The sequence below is a fragment of the Nuphar pumila genome, chromosome 16, assembly GCF_984573655.1.
Source record: "Nuphar pumila chromosome 16, dmNupPumi1.hap1.1, whole genome shotgun sequence".
Classification (NCBI taxonomy): domain Eukaryota; kingdom Viridiplantae; phylum Streptophyta; class Magnoliopsida; order Nymphaeales; family Nymphaeaceae; genus Nuphar; species Nuphar pumila.
The window spans coordinates 80,499,631-80,523,102 of record NC_143264.1 but is presented as its reverse complement, the minus strand read 5'-3'; the positions used below and the strand labels follow the sequence as shown (position 1 = coordinate 80,523,102).

The following is a 23,472-nucleotide window of genomic DNA, read 5'->3' as shown; positions in this document are numbered from 1 at the left end:
CGCAATGTGGGTAACTGCCACTTACGGTGGCTTATCCCAACATTCTCTCACATGTTCCAATGATAAACCCTTAACCAGAAAACCTTATGGAAATGACTTGATGAATAGATCCACCTTTATAATATATTCTATATATCCTTAGTTGAATCTTTAATCCTTATGAGATTGACAACAAACAAATAACAACGAGAATCAAAGAACTGAACGTGATCATTTTATTTATATACATATGTCAAAAAGAGTTTAACAAGCATATCCTCAATACATGTTCGGAATACAATCCTGGTGCTAGCCCTTTAGTAAGAGGATCATCAATCATCTCTTTGGTACCAATATTGACAATACACACTAAATGATTTTCTGTTCTTTCTTTAACAATAAAGTACTTTAATTTTATATGCTTACATGACGTAGTACTTTTATTGTTATTCAAAAAGAACACTGCAACTTCGTTATCACAGTAGACCTTCAGTGGCTTCTCAATGGAATCAACCACCTTTAACTGTGATATGAAGTTCTTCAACCATATGGCCTGCGAGGTAGTCTCGTACAATGCTAGGAATTCTGCCTCCATGTTGTGAGCAGCAGTGGTCGTCTGCTTCTCGCTCCTCTAAGAGATCATGCCCTCAGCAAGTAAGATATACCCATTAGTAGACTTTCTACTATCAAGGCATCTTCCTAAGTCCGCATCTGAGTAGCCAATGACCTCAAGATAATCAATTTTATGATATGTCAGCATATAGTCTTTTGTCCTTTGCAAATACCGTGTGACTTTCTTAGCAGCCTTCCAATGGGTTATGCCTGGGCTAAACTGAAATCTGCCAAGCACCCCTACTGCGAAAGAGATATCTGGCTATGAACAAGTCTGCACGTATTGCAAGCTGCCAACAACTGATGCATATGGATAAGCATTCATCCGTGCTTTGTCAACATCGTTCTTTGGACAATCCTTTAGGTTCAACTTGTCACCTTTTGATATGTGTGTTGAACTAGGAGAATAATTCTCCATCCCATATCACTTTAACACCTTATTTATATAGGATCTTTGGGAAAGGCCTAGAAAACCTTTTGTTCTGTCTCGACGGATCTCAATGCCAAGTACATAAGCAGCCTCACCTATAACCTTCATATCAAAATGTGATGCAAAAAATAGTTGTCTCTGAAAGTAACTTTATATCGTTGGTTGCAAGCAAAATGTCATCCACATGCAACATTAATATAATGAACTTACTCCTACTTTCCTTAAGGTATATACATTGATCAATAATATTTTATGTAAACCCGAAAGTCACAATGACTTGAGAAAATTTAATATACCACTATCGGGAGGCCTGTTTAAGTCCATATATTGATTTGTTAAGCTTGCAAACCAAATGATCCATCTTCAGAGAAACCAAGAGGTTGTTTCATGTATACATCTTCATTCAGATCCTCGTTGAGGAATGTTGTTTTCACATCTATCTGATGTAGCTCTAAGTCATAATGAGCTACGAGGGCTAAAATAATTCTCATTGACTCCTTAGTTGAGACTGGAAAAAATGTCTCATTATAGTCAATACCTTTCATCTGGGTGAACCCTTTAACAATCAATCTTGCCTTATGACTCTCTATGTTACCTTTGAAGTCTTTTTTGGTCTTAAAGACTCATTTACACCCTACGGGTTTTACTTCCTTAGGTAACTCGACAAGATTTTACACTTAATTATTAGTCATAGTGTCCAACTCTTCTTTCATGGTTTTTATCCAGTGCGAAGATTGTTTGTTTTCAACAGCTTCCATAAAAGTCAACATGTCATCATCTATATCTATAAAATCATCAGGATCCTGAAGGTACACCACATAATTAGGATGTATGACAGGTTTCCTAACTCTTGTGGATCTCAAAACAGGTTGTTCTTCAGGCTCAGATTGAACATGTTCATCTTGTTCATTCTCTTTTGCATTGTCCACAATATGTTCACTTTGGATCTGTGCATCAACAACCGGGTGATTAACCACATCATCATTAGGAATAATAATGTGGTCTCTTTTGGTGTTTTCCTTAACAGGTGATGAAACTGGATCCTGTACTTCCTCAAAACCAAGGTTTTGAATTGCACTTAATCCTACTGAACCATCTTTAAGGAATTTTGCCTTATCTGTTTCAACAATCTGTGGTGAATGAGATGGGTAATAAAACTTATATCCTTTTGATATCTTTGGATTACCAATGAAATATTTATTGGTTGTTCTTAGATCAAAGGCTTTAATGTAGGGGTTATACAACTTAACCTATACAGGACATCCCCATATGTGCATATAAGACAGTGATGGTTTTCTACCTATACACAACTTGTAGAAAGTTTTAGGCACAGATTTCGTAGGAACCTTATTCAAAATATGCACAACAATCCTTAAGGCTTCACCCCACAACTTCATAGAAAGTATTGAATAATTCAATATAGCCCTGATCATTTCTTTAAGCGTTCAATTTTTCCTTTCAGCTACATCATTCCAATAAGCACTGTCATGCATGGTATATTGAGGCACAATTCCTTCTTCTTTGAGAAATCGTGCTAATGGTCATTCCCGTTGTCCCATCTCAGTAAACCTACCATAATATTCACCACCTCTATCAGATCTGACTATTTTAATAACTTTATCAGATTGTTTCTCTACTTCTTTCTTAAATTCTTTGAACATCTGAAAAACATTAGATTTTTCAAAGATTAAGTAGAGATACATATATCGAGAATAGTCATCAATAAAGGTGATAAAATATTTTTCACTTGTGTAACAGGGGAGAAAGGGTCGACATACATCTCTATGGACTATCTCTAATATCTCACTACAGCGTTTGACACCCTCTTTATATGTGTTTCTATGCTTAGCTTTTATGCAATCAACACATGGGTCATTATCGGTAAAATCTAGAGATTTCAAAATTCCTTCATTTATGAGTCTCTTTATTCTATTTTCAGAGATATGACCCAACCTTCGATGTCAAAGCATGTAGGATTTGTCATTTATCAAATTACGTTTATTTTCAACCAATGCATATTCAGAAGTCAGGGACTCCTGAGTTTGGATCTTCACGATAAATTTATATCAACCATCATAAACTAATGCAACACCAATTTCAATTGAATTTCTATAAATGAACAATTTGGAATTTTCAAACTTAAAACAATATCCAATGTTATCCAATTTTGAAATTGAAATTAAGTTTCTACTATATGATGAAATATAAAAGACATCATGAAGATCCAAATCTACGCCTCTATCTAAAGTAATCTTGCAGGTCACAACACCCTTCACATGCAAACACATTTTGTTTCCCGAATAGATGTTTTTCTCATGCATTGTTGGTTCTCTTCTACTCAGGAACAAATGTACACAGTTGAAAATATGAACAGTAGCACCAGAATCAATCCACTAACTATTTTCTGATATTTGTAATAAATTACATTCATAAAAAATAAATGACAAATTACTTTTTTGTTTAACCACTTCTTGTACTTTATGCAATCTGCCTTCCGATGTCCATTTTTCTTGCAAAAGAAGCATTTTATTAAAGCAGAGTCAGATTGCTTGCCTTGGAATGTCTTATTCCTTGTTGGTTTCTTCCTAGCATTTCTCTTGAATGCATTCTTCTTCGGTCTTATCTTGGGTGCATGAGAAGCCATATGTGCACTCTATACCTTCTCTCCTTTCAATCTCTCTTCTTCTTCAACACACTTGGATATAAGTTCATTAAACGCGCATTCATCATTACGTATGTTGTAAGATATTTTGAAAGGTCCGTACTCCAAGGGTAAGGATGCTATAACTAAATGCACTAGGAAAGAATCAGAAATGGTCAGCTTCATGTTATTTAGCTGAGACACTATGTTTCTCATCTCCAAAATATGCTGACAAATGTTTTCTCCTTCAGTATATTTCATAGATATGAGTTTTGACGTCAGGGTACTAGCTCTGGTTTTGTTTGAACTCATGAATTGCGCTTCAATAGCACTCAGGAATTCGCTCACTGTCCTGCATTGTGGGATGATACTTCAAATATTCTCAGCTACCTTAGATGGTAGAAGCAACAGTCTAAGCCTATTCGAATGATCACACTTCTCAAAAGCACTCTTTTGTTCAGCAGTGCTTTAATCAGTCAGGGCAGCAGGTTCATCTATCCTTAGGGCCATATCTAAATCCATATATCCTAATGTAAAGAAAATAATCTTTTTCCAATCACTAAAGATTGATCCATCTAGAAAGGGATTACAGCCAGAGCCATCTAAAATCACAGGACTAGAAACTGTACATCAAAAGACATGTATCAAATGACATTCATACGAGATAAAACTTAATGAAAAAAGCAAATGAATAAAGGCCCTTAATATGCTTATTTTCAGGCGAGTGTAGGGGGTCATTGAAGCCTTACTTTGGTAAGAGCTCCAACACATAAAACCACTTCGCCTACCGACCATACCTAATAAAACTAAGGTTCTTGTGAAGTTAGACCATCAATGCAAGGTACATTTGGGTACACATGCACGATGTATCTCAACCTATTTACCTTATTTTACCCTGCATAAATTTTAAATACGATAAAACTTCCTTTGGGTTGTTTATCATTTCACGAATCTAAGTACAATGTTTATATTGGCTAAAATTGTATGATAATATTAAATTTTTTTCGACAACATACATGTATTCAATCACTTTGGTGATGTGAATACACTAAATCATCTAACTATCCTTAATGCCAATATTGAATATTCATAAAAATAATGAAATAACACTTTAAACATGTTGTAACTTAATGCTTATGCTCATAGACCGAAGAAAAAATCAATATCCATATCAAAAAATTGATAAACCGATGGAATGAAAGTTTGAACCGGTCACCAATTTATTGAATTAGTTCTCAATCCTTATGAATCGACTATAAAACCTCTGAACCGACGACATAATCCCTTGAACCGATCTCAAAATGCAAAGAACCGGTCAAAAGGACCCCCAAACCGGTCTCAAAACCTAATGAATCGGTTAAAAGACCCCCAAACCGATCCTAAAAATGGATGAACCATTCAAAAGACCCCGAACCGGTGCCAAAATTGGATGAACTGGTCAATGACCCCTGAACCGGTTCCAAAACTAGATGAACCGATCAAAACAAACTCAGAATCAGTTCAGAATACACTAAAACATGTTTATATCACTCTGAACTAGTCTCTGCTACAATGAACCAGTCTCAGTTGTCTTAGAACTGGTTCTAGAGTGACCCATATTAGTTCAAAAATAGGCAGAACCGGATGAGCCAGTTTGGGCTATGCTACAGACCATTTGGATTCGGTTCTATCAAGCTGACGGATCCAGAACCGTATAATCCAGTTTTAACCAGATTATAGATCTGCCACTGAAAGAACTGGGTCTGGCTTACCCGAATCCGATCTAGAGATTGATTTTCATATTCAAAATTTGAGACCCGAAGATCTGTATCCGAATCCAAACTGGATCGATATCATGGGTTGGTACAGGTCAACAGATCCGGGTCTGAACCGTAACCCGATCCAAAAGAACTGAGTGGTTCAGGTAGGGCTCCAGAAATCCAAAACGGATTTCACAGACCTGACCCAAATCCAAAATCATAATGGGTTGGGGTCATATAGATTTTGGATCCTTTACCTGAGAACCGGATCTGATCCAAGTGTCTTTTATGGATTAAAATGGGTAATTTGGATCAGATCTAATCATGGACCCAATCTAGATGCAAAATCATAGCGGATTACGGTTTCTTACAAAAACTGGGTCCCTCACCCAAATCCTGGATCCGATCCAGTTAGCTTTATGGATCAGTTCGGATGGGGCAGGTTTGGATCCAAAATTTGACCAGACCCGAAACAACAAAATCCTATTTTACGAAATAGGGTTTAAAAAAACCCTTAACCCCGATATTTCTGACTTTCTCAGAGAGCGTCGTCGCCATCTCTGATGATCCGGCAACTGGATAGTCGTTGGCACCTTCGTCGGCAAAAGATGTGGCACCCTCTACCATCTGACCAATAGCCTAACGGCCATGGCCGACGATGGTGGGGAGGCGACATCTCTGGCAGCCCGGCATGCTGCAGAGGTTCGGCGACTCGACAATCGTCGATGACAGTTCTGACGTCTCTGCAAGGAGAAAAGAAAGAAGAAACAACTGACTGCTGGTTGTCCTTCCCGACTAACGCCTAAAACGGAGGTAAGAGCATTTTTGGGTGTTTTCTGGAAGAAGCCAGCTCCACTACCGACATCGATGGAAAACGGTGACAGATCATCGGCCTGGTCTCAATGGAGTCATTTTCCCCTTTCTGCCCTTAAAAAATCAACCCTGTCAAGGTCGAGTAAAGGGGTAGCCTTCAGGCGGCGATCCCACTAAGAAAAGTCCTGGTCTGATGGGCATAAGCGCAGCGGCATGCGTGGGCCCATAACCCATTGTTGGGTTTAGCCTGCGCATAAAGACAAAAAATGCAAAACAACATGGGCAGAGCATACCTGAAGTTGTCAGTGGAAGCGTCGGATGGTAGCTGGCGGTGGCTAAAGCAGAGGGGCTTCACTCCTCAGGCGGATTGCTACCCTCCACGAGCGCAGGCTTATAGAAGCAGTCGGTGAGCAGGATCATTATTCCCTCACCAGATGGAAAAACACCAGATGAAAGGTAAGGCTCTCGACCTATTTTCCCTTTTTGTTTTTCCTTTGTATTTTTATTGTGTTTCTCTGTATATCGGGGTCGCCCATGATACCCTTTTTATAGGCACAGAAAGGGAACGATTTGTGTAACCGTTCTCCCCTGATTTTGCGCATGTAAATCGAAAGGAACACTTTATGTGGGAGGTTATCCGCAATGTGGGTAACTGCTACTTACGGTGGCTTATCCCAACACATGGTGCTAAGTGAACATGTTGGTTTTTTAGTATTTTTTTAAAAATTTGGCTATACATATGTGATCTATATGTTTGTTTTTATATATAAGAATCATTTTTTAGGCATTTGATTTTGATGATGCATTAATAGGTTTTTATATGGTTTCAAAAATCAATTGCTTACAATTTTTGAGGCTCCAAATACTACTTTTTCTATTCAAAATTCATGATCCAAGTGTCAATTACTAGAAAATCAATAATACTGAATACATCTATGGGGTCAACATTTTGAAAAATAATATCAAAAATCTATTAGCATGTTTCATTTAGCACCGTGTTCATTATATATATATATATATATATATATATATATATATATATATATATATATATATATATATATATATATATATGATGTTGGCTACCTGATGCATAAGAAACCACTTAGTGAAAAAGTATAATATTTTGTATTTTATTTTTTCTGTTTTTTGCCTGACCCTCTAAATGGGATCTACGTACGAAGTTTAGTAGAAACTGACATTTGAATCATGTAAGTGTAAGAACATATGGCCATAAGTGACTCTTGGAGTGGCTATTCCAACTGTCGCATTAGAAGAGAAGTATCTCTTGAGGTTGGAGGTTATTTCAACAACCACATTTCAAGAGAAGTGTCTCTTGAGGGATGAAGGGATTTCTCCCAGGGGTTGTATCCCAAAGCTTGAACCCTTTTCATAGTCTATAAAATGCAAGTGAAGTAGTGTATGGTAGACACACAAGAAATCATAGCATAAAAGAAGAAGAGGATTGAGAGTTCAAACTCCTTGACAATTTTGAGTGTAACTGTGAAGTCTTCATCCAGCTGCAAATTTGGCCTCGTACAAGGTTGGTTCCCAACATTGGTATCAGAGCGCGGGTTGTGCGGGTTTGACAGATCCCTATCGGTGAAAGTGTGCATGCCGATATCTTTTGCATCATTGAGAAAAGAAAAACAAACAATTCAAACAGGAAAAATAAACGATTAAGGTCAATGAGTTTTTTCTGCTTGAGAAAACCCGATTTATTAGGGTAAATTTTTTTTCCCAAATAATATATATATATATATATATTCTGGTAAACGACGATCATTAAGACCTGTCACCAAAAATGGATGGAGCCGTATTCGGCAACATAGGCCCACAGTGTTTGATTAGTGAAAAAAAATTATCATTGGACCGACTCTGGCCTGCGTTGGAACCGCGCACGCCCAAATCGGGTTTTAGTGGTTTCCTCCATTCTGTAGGGTCACTGCCAGAAAACCCAAAACTTCATGGCTAGCAGAAGAACATCGGTCTAACGCTGGTACATGCTACTCCGTTGGGTCATCACCGTGCAATTAATGTTCACTCTGGCACCAACAGGAAGCCGGGTGCCTTGTGCAGTCGTCGAAGGCGAATACCATGAGCTGCCGCTTGACCAACATCTTGGTCCGTCGACAACGGAAAACAAAAAGAAAATCAGAAAAAAGAGGAAGGAGAGAGGGCCTGCTTACCGGGGCGTCTCTGGATAGGCAGTAGGAGGTTGCCAGAAAATCGACGTCGCTCAGCACTGCCCAACGACGGTTTTCTCAAAGCATGTTAAGAGAAAATGAAAAGAGAAAACCCTAATCTGTTTTTCCCCTTTTTCGTTATAACATATAACCCTTTTACATAAAAAAACAAAATTTTAGATTAAACCTTAAATTTATTGTAAATTCGAAAAAGGGGTTACTTTTCTTAAAAAATAGAAAAACTCGTATCTGACTTTTCTAAAATTGCAGAAAAGTGGTTCTTTTCTTTTCTGATTGCTTCAAGAAATTTTGTAATTTTAGAAAGGCATTGATCTTTTCTAAAATTACAGAAAGAGGGTTGAACCTTTCTTTTTAACTAAAAAATTTTGAGGTTTTTGTTTTCATTTTTGCTTTAAAAGGCTTCTGCTTTTCTGAAAAATGTAGAAAAGAGGTTTATCTTTTTGATAAACTCAGAAAGTTGCAGAAACAGGTTTCTGTGATTTTTGTTTACACAGAACCGCTCTTAAATACTTTCTGAAATTGCAGAAAAATGGTTCTGAGTTTTAGAAAACCACATGTTACTTATCTTTGTCAAAAAGTGCTTAAAAAGTACCTCGCCCCTCCTTGCCCGTTTGGATTGGGGTTGGAGGACATGAAGCGGGGATAAAGGTTAAAATCAAAACTCGTGAGGGGATGGACTTACGCTTTCTCCCGCCCCACTCCATCCCCAATCGTTCTTTAGGGATGGCAATGGACCGAGGGGAAACAGGGCCCCCTTGGATGGAGGACATGAAATGAGGATGGAGGCTGAGATGAAGGTTAAAATCAAAACCTGTGCGGGGATGAAAGGCAGGATTTTGAGACAGAGCGGGGGTGGGGACCTTGTCTTTCTCCCTTGCTCGGTCCACTGCTATCTCTACATGGAGACACAAAAAAAGACTAGACACATGTTGTTTTTGTGCAATTTTTCATGAAGAATAAGTTTTTTTGTGTTGTTTTTCATTAAGAATAGCTCACATAGGGACACGACACTCGTGGGTTGAGTTTTTTTTTGCATCAAGAAAGAGGAGAGAAATTAGGAAAGTAAAATATGGATGGAAGAAGTGAACAAGGATTGACTTCATAATAAAATTATCAATATTGCAAGGGCTGGATGATCTATACTCGATAGCACGGAGGGTCTAAACTGTACCACACGCGGGTAAAAGAAAGCAGACAATGCGCCAAAAAAGTATCCATTTATGCAAGTCCAAATAGATTGTGGTGATGTTTACTGAAATTTGATCAGCTAGGTCCTATGCCACAGTGACAGGCCATTTTGGTGGTGTGTCTTCCATGACACAGGTAGACACGCTCATGCACATAGACACGGACACTGACACTGACACGTACAACCAGCAATTTAATATTATTTTAATATTTTAATGGTTTTAAGTATTACTTCAATAAAAAAAATTTATTTTAACATGTACATGAGTCGAAAGCCTCCAATTAATGCATCCCTTGAAGGACCCTTAATCTGAATGGAGCCTTCTGTTGTTAGTTTTCTGTATCACAGACGTGTTTTTGATGAAGGGAAATGATATCTTGAATCATTACGTAGTAAGTTAGAAGAACAAGCATTGGTAAACAGTCTTCTGCCACCTGCGTAAGCTGAAGCTTGGCGACTCCTCAGGGTAGGGGTGGCAATCCCAAAGTTGGTTTCACATTGTTGAAAGCTCTCATTTATAGTCATGAATGGTAAATAAAAAATAAAAATATATAAATACAAAAATGCACACTTTATGTGTGTAGGCTAAGAAAATGAAAAGATCCATCCACTCAATGGATTAGATCTCTCGTTTTGAGAGCCAACATAAAAACTAGATCATATCCCCATTGGTTTTTTATTTTAGTTTTGTATTTCATGTAGTTTCATAATTAAAAATATGCATTTAGATTAATTTCATTAATTTTACATAGCTTTACCAATATTCCATAAATTTTTGTTTTTTATGCAGAACCTAGTCGTTATTTCATGCATGTATTCTTGTTCAAAAATTCCATAAAATTGATTTGTGAATCTCTCTGCTTGTCTGTGATGTCCTATAAAAAATCTAGATCCATTTGGATTCTGAGACTCTCCCTAATAAATCGGATCCCAAACTGGGATTTTACAATTCAAGAAATTTCAATTTCTGTTTTAGCAGACAAAAACCTTCGGGATCTCCTAGATGGACGATCCGAATTTCCTCAAAAGAATACAGTATATCCTTGTTAGAGTCTACTATTTTCTAGTATTTTTTTAGCTTTTTTCCAAGTAGCGTTGATCCTGTTAAAAATCGATTTTTCCAGACCCCTCAAAAAATAAGGATAGAGGCAGGGATGAAGGTTAAAATCAAAACCTGTGCGAAGATGGAGGCAGGGATGTAGGGCAGGATTTTGAGATGGAGCGGGGGTGGGGACCTTGTCTCCCGCCCTCGCCGGTCCACTGCTATCCCTACATGGAGACACCAAAAAAAAACACGTCCCATGCTATTTTTGTGCAGTTTTTCATTAAGAATAGGCTATTTTTTGTTGTTTTTCATTAAGAATCGGTCACTTAGGGACACGACACTCGTGGGTTGAGGTCTTTTATTTATTTGTTTTTTTTTCATCAAGAAAGAGGAGAGAAATTAGGAAAGTAGAATATGGATGGAAGAAGTGAACAAGGATTGACTTCATAATAAAATTATCAATATTGCAAGGGCTGGATAATATAAGGGTCTAAACTGTACCTCACGCGAGTAAAAGAAGGCAGACAATGCGCCAAAAAGAGCTCTTTGGAGTAAAAACCTCTCTATTCCATGAAGTTTCAAGCATTTTACCTCCTCTTTAATCTAAAGTTAAATTATTACGAATCTTCATTTGAAGACAGCCTTGTGTTTGAGGAATTGACCTGGGGAATCCAATTTGAGGAATTAAAATTCCTCAAATTGAATTTTCAAAGACTTCAATTTCTTTGTTTGGATTTCAATTGATTTGAAAATGAAATATGATTTAACTTTCAATTTTCACACACACATATATGGTAAACATTTGGCGCTAATGAAAGTACATAATTATTGAGTAGAAACACTTTCTTTTCATTTTTTTTCGATTGGACCCTATGAAGGTAATTTACAAGTTTTTTTAGTAGAAAATGAGTTGTGTCATCTAATTATAACATATAAGCAGACTTTTTTTAATGGCTTTAAAAATTTATGGATCATAATATACCAAAGTTTTATGACTCAAAAACCATATTTTCTCATAAAAAAAACACAATCCAAGGTCTAATCCTTAGCAAACAAACCATGCTGAACATATCTATGTGGTCAGATTGAGGCGATACTGTCTTGAACCTATGATTTTGAGTTCAGTGGTTTCGCATGCACATACGAGATGGATGTATCATTAAACACCCAAAAAAATCTGACGAAAATCAGATGATTTTGGCACAAATTTTTTTAAGTAAAAACACTTTTTAGCTGCGGTCTTGAGCTCCGCTAAAGACTTGGGCGGAAACCAGGTCTTTATGGCCAAAGACCACGTTAAAATATTATTTTTTAAAACACTTGCACGCAAAGTGCGCATTTGATTCAAGTCCGACGAAAGGGGGTTCGATGAAATCCCTTTTGTGTGTGTATATATATATATATATATAATGAAAACGCATGTGCACTGAACATCCACCGCGCGTACGTGGACACTCTTTGTTTCTTTTTTTTAGCATAATGTGCTTTTAGCATGCTTTTGAATCGACGCTAAACTGGGACCTTTAGCATCGCTAATTCCTTCAGTGCGTTTCATTAATCATGGATGGGATTAAGCAGCCACCACTAGGGGTGTCGGGGTCGGGTTTGGTTCGGACCCAGGTGTAATCAGACCTGGCCTAATTTTTTGGGTATGGTATCAGGTCTAAATTCAGGTTTAATCAGATCCACCATAAGAGAAACCATACCCGGACCCTATAAGAACTACATAAAAAATTTTTGGGTCTTAATCAGAATTTGGGTCAGGCCCGGGTCTAGTATACAATTTCACAAACTATACCGAGATCCATGTATTAATTGGACCTTCAGGTCCAGACCTGGGTCTTCTTATTTACCACCATACCCTAACCTGACCCGTTGACACCTCTAGCTACCACTCACTCATATATATATATATATATATATATATATATATATATATATATATATATATATATATAATGGGCGAAGTGGACTGGAATCATTCCATTGTGCAGAGAAATAAGAGCCAACTACGGGCAGCTTAATTGAGCTTGGCTGCTACCCACAACCAGCCAAATTAAACTTTGTTGTTTTTACAACACCTTGAAGAATAAGAGCGTATAATATAAACTGGTTCTAAATCTAATTCGGATCTTAAAATAGAGATCTGGATCCGGTCGGTACAAATAATCTTATGTGGATCTAGCTGCTTCTGATGGGTCTCCAGCGGGTTCCCATCACCATATTCAGGACAGGTTGGGACCCTTGAGAGAGGTTCTCGTGCAAGGGTCCATCACCATATTGAGGCAGAACTGCTTCTGGTGTGTTCAATTCCCACAAGTTTTCATCTTCACATGGAGGAATTGCTTTCGAAGGGTTCTCTGGCCGGCGACTTCTAGAAGCAATCCCTTCAGTAATTTGCCGGGCCGGCCGATGAATGAGAAAAGGCCACCAGTACTCAGATCCATATGGTGGACTGCTCTCATTTTTATTGTAAATAATGAAGGAATTCAATTTTCAGGGATTGAACTCTTATTTCTAAGGAATATGATTCTCAGAGATCCAGAACCGAAACCAAGCAAAAACAGTGAGGACTTGGATCCCAATCCCTGCCCCCACCATTTCCTTAAATCCAAACACAACCTAGAATCAAACTGAATATTTATATTAAATCCTAATGTGCAAACGAGCATAAATAATTGTGAATAAAACTTCCAAGATATAATACATGTTGCATAGAGTACCCGACTTGCAAATAAGGGGTTTGGTGTTCAAATCCTACTGTTTAGTCTTTAAAACATATACATGCCTTTTTTTTCAACAAAAAAAAAATGTTTGCATCTATGTAACAAGAACATTTCAAGTTCTGCCTGGCTCCGCTCATCTGGTAGGGGCGACTCCTAAATGTCATCAAGCTGAAGGACATTACGAGTTTGAACGAGGTGTTCTTTAACCCAAGGTCAAAGCTAGGTGTGCTTCCTAGTGGGCTGGAGAGACTCAAGGGTAGGGCTGGGAAACAAGCCAAGCTGCTCGTGGCTCGGCTCATGTTCAAGGCCGGCTGAGTTCGAGTAAAGGGCTCATTTGAACTCATAAAATACGCTTGGCAAGCTGAATATGAACAATAGGTACTCGGCTTGCCTTGCCTCGACTCGTATAAGCTCGTTAGGTATTTAAAAAAATATTTTAGATATATTTTACATATACTTTACATGTATTTTTTAATAATACTGTTCTTTCTAACTTTAAACCAATGTATTTTTTTTTTATAAACAAGCCAACTCATTTAACTTGGCTCATTATGAGCTCGAACTCGGCTTGGCTCGCCACAAGAATGAGCCAAGTTTGAACACTTCAAGATCCGCTCGTTTACCAGCCCTACTCAAGGGTTGTACCAATTGGAGGCTTGCCGATGTGTGGTCGGTCAGTGATGGAGGAATTTTTTCTGGGCTAGGCCGTTTTAAACATTTGTCACTGTGTAGGTGAGATGGGTTGAAAATTCACTGAATCCTCATCTCCTCTACTATTTGCGGCTGCCAGAACAGAACTTTAAAGGATTCTGTGGGTTTGGGGGCGTACCCAGTTTGTGAAAGGGCCATACTTAATTTAGCAGAAATTGCAGGGCATATGACTGTGTTTTCTTTTTTTCGTTTAGGAATGTCGTGCGCCCAAGTTCAGGTATCTTGCTTTTAAGATAATAAAAGTCACTCTCTTTTTCAGTCTTCCTATAGTTTCACCTCTATTTCTTGATGAAAGCCATTTATCCCACAACACCCCTAGAACTGAATTGCCTCCCACCTCTCTCTCTCTCTCTCTCTCTACTAACGACTTGTGATCTCTTTTCGCATGCCCTACCTCCCTCCATCCCCAACATTACATGGTGAAAATAATTCTTCTCTTGATATCGAAGCAGGTTATATCCCCCCCCAGATGGTTGTTAGCTACATCGCGTGTTTGGGGTTCCCAATGAGCGCCACGTATGTAAGCATGTGTAGCTCGTATCTTCATGTTTGTCAACATCAATTAGCGTCGGAGTCCGGTGCGGTTGCAAAGATTTAAGTACCCTTTCCTCCATTGGTGTCATAAAATGACGATTCTAGAAAAGGAGCGGTTGCAAAGACTTAAGTACCCCGAAGATGGTTATTTAAGACCCAATCCCTGCACTGCAGGATTATCTGAGAAAGAAATCCCCCCCGCCCCCCGAAAAAGGTCATGAACATCAACCCTCTCTCACTCTCTCTCTTCTCTTTCTGCCTCTGTGCACATCCAACAGACGATCCTATACTGCTCCATCAAGCACCGACTGACCTGCACACTGCCTCTGTGCACATCCAACAGACGATCCTATACTGTAGCATGGTTCAACTTGATGAGTTGTGGAGCCTGATTCAGAGTTTTTGCCCTTACAAGAGGGGGGTTCGGGGGCTCCCCCGGTGCGAGTCCCACTGCACGGTTAGCGGGCGGGGGTCCTCCCCTGGGGGGTCTCCGGGGGGCAGCGCCCCCAGAATAAAATTTTTTTTATTTTCTTTCCCTCCTGTAACTGTCGAAAAAGAGCAATAAAGTGTTTTGTTTGATCACAATGCTTATATGTTTCCTTCGGTTGTTTCTTGCTCGAGGTTTTTGTAACACCCTTTCCCGAGATTTTCTATTTTTTTTTTTGCTATGCGATTTTCATAAATTGCTACTCGATTTAGTAGTTTTCCTTTTTTTTTTGCTACGCAATTTTTGTAAATCGCTACTCGATTTAGCAATTTACGAAAATCGCATAGTGATTTGCCATTTATTTTTGCTACGTGATTTTCACAAATCGCTATATCGAGTAGCGATTTACGAAAATCGTGTAGCGATTTGCCATTGATTTGGCGGGGATGTGGGTCCTGTCGGAGAGCACGACGCAGAAGGTTGAGATGAGGACCTCGTGGTACCAGAACCCGATGAATGCCCGCCAAGACTTGAGGGTGCGAACGCCCGTGTTGAGCAGCGTCAAGGTGGCCTAGAAGGCATAACTCTTATCAGAAGTATTGCCGATGTAGGGGTAGATGGATTGTACTTTGAAAGACTCTGTTATAGGTGTACTGAAGGAAGATTTTGTTGTAGGTGTCCCTCAAAGGCGACGGAGGGGCCATCGCAGTCGGTTGCCCGCTGGACGAGGGAAGCATTCCAGCCATTGCTAGCAGAAAGAGGACGATGATCACCATCGGATCGCCGGCTCTTTGCCTCCCTTAATACAGTGTTTCACGGAGAACGAAGAAAAAGAAGATGATGACGAAAAGTTTAAACGGAAAAGAAAGAGAGTGTGTTTCAGGTTTATTTTGTTGTTTGGACTTTAAAGAGTTAACATCATCCTCGACTTTCTGGATGAAAGATATTTTTGTCCTTTTTTTGAACCGTCGTTTCCCTTCTTTTGAATGGAGGATTTTTTTGTCATTTTCTCGAACCGTCGTTTCATGGCGAGAATAGCAAGAAAGGGTACTTAAGTCTTTGCAACCGCACTGAACTTTAATGCTAATTGATGCTGACAAACATGGGGATACGAGCCCCATGTGCTTACATACATGGCGCTCATTGAGACCCCCCGAACACACGATGTAGCTAATGGTCGTCTTCGGGGGAGAACACACACCACCCTCTCCCTTGATATTGTCCACACTTGTATATTCTCATAGCCAAACCATGACACATGGCAGTGGCAGCCTACCACCAACAGAATATAGGTACACTCTCTCCAACCTTTCCCAAGCGAAGGTCTTTCATTGCACCTCTCTCCCCACAACCAAACAACTTTTGTGTGAGCTAGAAGATGCCCTTGATGCCCAAGGCCACCCTACCACTACCAACAACACCAACCCTCCTCAGCCATTGCCTCCTAACAAGACATGTATGTTCAGAGAAGACAACATCAACAACCTTTGTCCCTACCCCATGCCTCCTAACCCAGTGTTGGATAGAGAAGTACATAGCCATGCACATACGTTGCAACGATATAGACTTTGAAAACCTCAAATGATTTCTATACTTCTTCTAAGAGACCAACCTGCCAATACTTGATATGGAGACCAAGCCCTCATGGTTTCGGCAATCGACTCTAGTCTTTGATCTCCTTCCTTTGTGCAATCATGTCCGCAAGAGTCTTCCAAATTGATTACCCAGAGTGGGGTAACCTCTTCTGTGAGCCGTTTTTAGGGTCTATCATCCAACTCTCGGCGACAACCATGCTCAATCCACAACTAGGCTGGTGTAGCGTGCAATTTTGTGACGGTTGGTGCGGATCAGGCGTGCCGAGTACTACTAACAACATTTGCAACTCAACTGTGGTGAATTTGCTTCTAGAACACACTACTCCTATGATTGAGTACGAGTCAGTTGCATGCTCAATGGGGTATGCAAGGCTTAGAAATGTACCATTTGTAGCCATAAGGGAATGCAACCATTACTTGGTGCCTAGGTTCTATGCCAACCCTGTTCTCTCCCCTCTACTTGATGTGTTGTTCCCTCAAAGGAATGAATTTCATTTCTTGTCAAGATTTCTCCTAGCACCAAGTGATGCAATGTGGGGTGCAATTAGCTCCAACTTGGATGTTCGTGCTAACAGGAGAATTTGAGTCTAGATAAGAGAATTTGGTGGGTGTACCTACACATTAGAGTATGATGCAAACGTAGTTGAATGGATCAAGAAGAAGGGAGGATTTTTGCCGAGGAGGTTTCGAAAGCAGGTTCGCGGCAGAGAGTACTTCAGCATTTATATGGAAACATCGATGAAGCGTCATTTGGAGGAGGTGAGTTCCACCAAGAGGGGTGTTAGTGGAGGACACTGAGAAGGAGTTTAGGCTAAATTTTCAGAACTTAGATGGATGGGAAGTGCATGACACAAAGCACCAGGAGGAGGCATTGATTGATATGTGGGTGCTGAGTATGAGCCATGTCTTGTTCACAAGCTAGGAATCCACCTTTGGTTACATTGGATCTAGGTTGGCCGGTGTTCCAAATTTCTTAGAAAGGGAGGCTGGCAAAGGCTGCTTCACGGGACTTGGCGTGGAGCCTTGTTTTCATGTTGCACCAAAGAATCTTTCTTACATCCAAGAGGAGCATGTGGCATTTAGTGTTAGAATAAAAAATAGAATCACGATATAAATCAGATTTTCATATAACATGATATGCAAATGAAACATTTGATTCAAATCGTAACAGGGTTCAAACATGTCATATTCGGTTTGAAACCAAAATCCAGACAAAGGCAACAAAGCAAACATATGCACGAAACAGAATAAGAACAACAAATAAAACATGTTATTATTCTGCGAAAGGCAAAGGCGTATAAAAATACTCCCCTTAGAAAAGTTTTGCCCCCACATACGGTGCAAAAAGGGTCTGGCATCCTTCCCTCAGGATACAATAGCCTTGACGATCTGAGTCGGTTCACTCCGATGATAGGTCGCCCTTCGAAGACAACCTCAGCAAACGATGGATGCAGAACTTCCCTTTACAGCTTTCGCAATGGGAAATTGCGTTTAACAGTGCTTTTTGCACCAAAACTTTTTATCGGTCTCTTCTTCCTCTTGGGGCTGACTGGCTTCCTGAGCGCCTTTTATGGGCTAATATCCCAACTCCCCGCTCTCGGTTCTTAGCCTTGGTTAATTTTGCACGATAGGGTCCAGACAAACAGCTTCCTAAAGAAGATGAGATTTCAGTATCCGAGTAGATGTGTCCTTTGCCAAGCGGCAGAAGAATTCACCTACCACCTCTTTCGGGCCTACCCAATCTTTGTGGACGTCTTTAAAAGTACGTGGAATCAACTTGATGTCATCATGAGACATGAATATTTTGCGCTCAACCTTCTGTGAGGCCTGCTGCAGGTTCACAGTTGCAAGTAGTGACGGTTGATCTAGAAAACTTGGCTTTTTACTTACTGGTGGGATGTGTGGATGTCTTGCAACAATGTGATCTTTTGTCAAATTCCGGTTGCCTTAGATAAGCTCGTCCATTGCATCTTGACTGATGTGTACGCAATTTTGCACATCTTCCCATGTTATCTACCCTCTTCAATTGTCCTCTCTTCCTTACGACCCTGGTTGATCTTTGTGTTCTTTTTTCTCTAGTTTGCCTTCATACTTTCGGCCCTTTGTTTTGGGTCTATTGTTTGCTTGCGGGCTTGTTGATCCTCTTCCTTAGTAATGTTGATGTTTCTTTCGGCTCTCTCTCACTCTCTCCAAAGCTTTGAGTGGTTTGTGGTTCGAAACCCCTTAGAAAGCCAGGTTAGAGTAGGGGTAATCTAAAAAGGTGGTTAGCAGCTGCAACCTTATTTTTTGGCATATATTATTGATAATAAATTTAGATTAAATTGACTTTTTTGATGGCATGTATATGTCTTAGAGTGTCATTCCAATCAAATAATGGTGATTAGGGATGGGCATCAGGTCGGCTAATGGATTGGGCCAAATGCCCAATTTGGGAAAACCCTGACCCATGGCCCGCCCATTAGGCCCATGGACCAATCCGGCCAGGGCAGCCCTATTATATAATATATAATATATATTCATATTATATATAAAATATAACATATATTATATATATATATATATTATGTTATATATAATGTATCATATATATATATATATATATATATATATATATATATATATTATGTGATATATATTATATATATAATGTATAAAATATATATAATAATGGGCTGGCCCGGGGTCCATCCCGTGTTGGCCCACTTCGGGTAGGATCGGGTTCGGACCGAGCCAGGGCCAAATATACCGGACAGGCCCGGCCAGACCAGCCGCTGGCTGCCCAGCCCAGTGCCCACCTCTAATGGTGATAATCAAATAAAAAACCTTCTAGATATGAATATTTACTGCAGTACTATCTTTTTGGCATTAAAGATCCAACCATGTGCCAGCAAGCAGAACGAAAACTCTCTCTCTCTCTCTCTCATCAATATTATTGTTGCTTTTAATTGAAAAGGTTAAAATCCATCACTATCAACTTTAATCATGGTTGTCGGCAAGTTGCGATGGTTGGTGACCCATCCACGTGAAGGGAAAACCCTGATTGGTAATTAACCAAAAAAAAAACCTTTAGGTTTCATACAGGCCTAACAAGAAAACAAAGCACCTGTAAGCTTGCTTTGAAGAAGAGCATGTGGTGAAGAAATTTTAGGCTCATGTTCTGTAAAATTATTTCTAGACCATCTCACTTGATTTGTCAAATTTTTAAAGACCCCACAGCCTATCTCACTTGACGGAAATGTCTGTCAGCTCCATTCTCATGGCTTTCAAGTGAGTTACATATATGGTGGAGATTGAATATAACCTGTGATCAGTTACATACAATATGACCTGATCTTCTCTTCTCACCTAGGCTAAGAGAGCAGTGAGCTTCAATTTCACCCAAGTTGGATCTTACAAGGCTGGACCTGCTAAAAACTCACTAAGGAAGTCCAACCACAGGAAGCCTTTAAAGACATAGTGCAGGTGTGGATCTGGGTATCCAATTGAGTGCCTATGTAGAAGCACATTATTGTCATGCATAAACTGAAAAAAAAGGATGGAAAATTTTATAAAACAAGCGCTTAAGTTTTTTAGAATTGTTTTGTTGACTAAGCTTGTATTAGCAATATCTCAAAAGTTAAGTGTATGTTTGTAAATAGACTGAAAGTTAAGTGTTTTCTGTAAATATTTCAGAAAAAGAAAAAGATAAAGATAAAGATAAAGATGATCGTTGAAAATAATTCATTGCCAAAAAGGGGGAAAAAAGTATCCTATCTTCTGACAGGCATCTCTCTGTCCGCACCCACTTGTTTAGAGTTTAGAGTGAATAAAGAAGGCTCACCTGGAAAGGCACTCTTATTTGCAGAGGATGGAAGCAGTGGGTTGTGCTCTATGCAGCACTTGGAAGCTATCCAACAAGAAGAGGAAGTTGGGGCTTGCCGGGAAAGCATATCATTTGAAATAAGACGTCACAGAATCTAGCTTGATCTTAATTAGCGCTCCAACTGATGCATCAGGACAACTAAGATTAGCCCACATCCGGATGAAGATGTGAACTAATCCTAGTCATTGAAAGGACGGCAAGGATCGACTGTAGGATGGATCCATCATACATATCAGATGATGGGATCGATGGGTTCTCAATCAACACATTGAATTAATCATCAATCACATTTGTAATAGTTAAAAAAAAACATATTGAATTACTTACGTTTTCTCTAGTAGCTATGTGTAGATTACATCGGGTGTACCACAGTCCAACCCTCCCCACGATCATTGCATACTTCCACCAGAGAAGAGTTTTGAACCATATCATTTACGCTTAAGACCACAGGCTCATCTTTGACACAAGAAACACCGCCGGGTGTAATATGAAGACAAGGCTCCACCCCAATTCCCGTAACACAGCCTTTACCAGCTATCTTTTGTAAGAAATTAGCATGGACACCACTCAACCCACTTGCAATGTAACCAAAGGTGGAGCCCGGACTGGTGACCAAGACATGGCTCATACTCAACACCCACATATCAATCAATGCCTCCTCCTGATGCTTCTTGTCATGCACTTCCTTCCCATCCAAACTCTGAAAACTCAGCCTAAACTCCTTCCCTGTCTCCTCCATCAACTCCCTCATGGTGGAGTTCACCTCCTCCAGATGACGCTTCACCAACGTTGCCATATAGACACCGACGTACTCGCTGGCACGAACCGGCTTTCGGAACCTTCTCGGCAAAAATCCTCCTATCTTCTTGATGCATTCGACCACGTTTGCATCGTATTCCGACGTATACTTCCGTTTATTGAATTCTCTTACCTGGACCCCAATTCTCCTGCTAGCATGGATATCCAAGTTGGAGCTAATTGCAGACCACATAGCATCACTTGGTGTAAGGAGAAATCTTGACAACAAATAAAATGGATTCCTTTCCGGGAACAACACATCAAGTAGAGGGGAGAGCACAGGGTTGACATAGAACCCTGGCACCAAATATTCGTTGCACTCCCTTATAGTTATAAACGGTATGTTCCTGAGTCTTGCATAGCCCATTGGGCATACAAGTGACTCATACTCCCTTATAGGAGTAGTGTGCTCCAGCTTCAAGTTCACTACGTTTGTTTCGCAGACGTCGCTAGTGCTCGGCGCGCCCGATCCACACCCAGCGTCACGAAATTCCGTGTACCACGGGCCGCGTCGTCCTTCGAGCTCCGTTCCGGAAGGGAGTTGGATGGAAGAGCCCAAGAACGGCTCACAGAAGAGGTCATCCCACACTGGGTAATCAATTAGGAGGACTCTTGCAGACATGATTGCATAGAGGAAGGAGGAGATCAAAGTTAAGAGTCGATTGCCGAATCCATTGCGGCCTGGCCTCCATATCAAGAATTGGCAGGTGGGTCTCTTGTTGGGATTATACCGTTTGAAAAAAAAGAAACCCTCAGAAGAAGTATAGAAATCATTGAGGTTTTCAAAATCTGCATCCCTGCAACGTTTGTGCATGGCAACATACTTCTCTAGCACTCTGTCCAACACTGGGTTAGGAGACATAGGATAGGGATAAAGGCTGTAGATGTTGTCTTCTCTGAACTTGCATGACTTGTTGGGCGGCAGTGGTTGATCAGAAGGCTTGGTGTTCTTGGTAGTGGTAGGATGGCCTTGGGCATCAAGGGCACCTTCTAGCTCACATAGAAGTCGATCGGTTGGGGACAGAGAGGTGCAATGAAGGATTTTCTCTTGGGAAAAGTTGGAGAGGGTGTATCTGTATTCGGTTGGAGGTGGGCTGTAACTGCCATGGGTCATGGTTAGGCTAAGAGAATATACAAGCATGGAAAATATGAAGGGAACCATCTTGATCACCATGAATGTTGAGAATGGGAGCCAAGGATGCAAAAGGGGAATATCTCAAGTACTTGCTAATACTGGTGGAGAGAGAGAGAGACGAAAGAAATTCAACATTACGAATATCAACAAAATGTTGAACTTGAAGTGAACAAGAGCAAAGTCAAAAACAAATAAAGAAAGCAGGAAGAGAAAAAGAAGATCAGACAGATAAAACGGGCTCACGCCGAGAGAGAGAGAGAGAGAAATGGGAGAGAGAAATGGTTTGCATAAACAAAGGATAGTGGTCAAGAAAGTTATTAAGAAGACCCCAATAATTGTTTGTAAAATAATAAAAACTGATGTCAAAAGTCGAATAGATACCCACTACAAGAAAAGTCTAAAATTGCGGAAATATTCCTTGTCATTCAACTTTGCACGCTAGCGACAGACTTGCCCTCGTGAAGTGCGAGAAGGGATAAGAGAACAAAAAGTCTGTCATTCTATCTTGCTCCCGTTGTCTCTTGTTCGCTCGAGTGGGAAACGATCGGATTGTCCTCATTTGCAGAAACTCGATCGGATTCCCCTCATTTGCTCTCTTTGATCACTGTACAAGCATCTTTTCCTCTTGCTACGATCATCTTCACCGCATTACTGAGCCCGAATTGGATGATGTTGAGTTCGCATTTTTTCAGTCTCATTTGCGAAAATTCTGATCGATTTTTCGAGTTGTTAGCAAGCCTGGCGACGACCACTTTCCTTCTTGTATGATAAATAAATGAAAAGAAGGCATCGATCTCAAGCCTGACGACGACCCCTTGTCTTCTTGTATGATATTTCCTTGCTAAATTTCATTTACGGGCTAACCTTTTGCAAAATTTTCCAACCACACTTTTGCTGAAAACTGTCAAATATCAAGTCAACATCCTTGATAGGGATGGCAGTGGACCAGGGGAAAGCGGGGCCCCACCCCGCCTAGCCCCGTTTGGACTGGGGATGAAGGGTATAAAACGGGGATGGAGGCGGGGACGA

General features: G+C 40.0%; 1 protein-coding gene across 5 annotated transcripts; it reads right to left on the bottom strand.

Moving 5' to 3' along the window:
- Positions 1-14,267: 14,267 nt before the first annotated feature.
- On the bottom strand, positions 14,268-23,171 carry LOC149813804 (putative fucosyltransferase 10). 5 transcript variants are annotated; one of them, XR_016428294.1, is made up of 3 exons: positions 20,838-23,171; positions 20,469-20,717; positions 14,268-20,170 (listed from the first exon to the last, which is right to left on the bottom strand). XR_016428294.1 is itself a non-coding variant. In XM_089991750.1 (2 exons), the coding sequence occupies exon 1, from the start codon at positions 22,480-22,482 to the stop codon at positions 20,863-20,865; it is 1,620 nt and encodes a 539-aa protein (XP_089847876.1). In that variant the 5' UTR covers positions 22,483-23,171; the 3' UTR covers positions 14,268-20,717; positions 20,838-20,862. The 5 variants fall into 5 exon arrangements, 1 of the variants encoding a protein (XP_089847876.1); XR_016428295.1 differs by having other exon boundaries at positions 14,268-20,138; XR_016428296.1 differs by having other exon boundaries at positions 14,268-20,055.
- Between the last annotated feature and the right edge of the window lie 301 nt (positions 23,172-23,472).

Coding starts and splice junctions, on each gene's coding strand:
- LOC149813804 (XM_089991750.1), bottom strand. CDS start 22,482: ATGGTGATCAAGATGGTTCCCTTCATATTTTCCATGCTTGTATATTCT.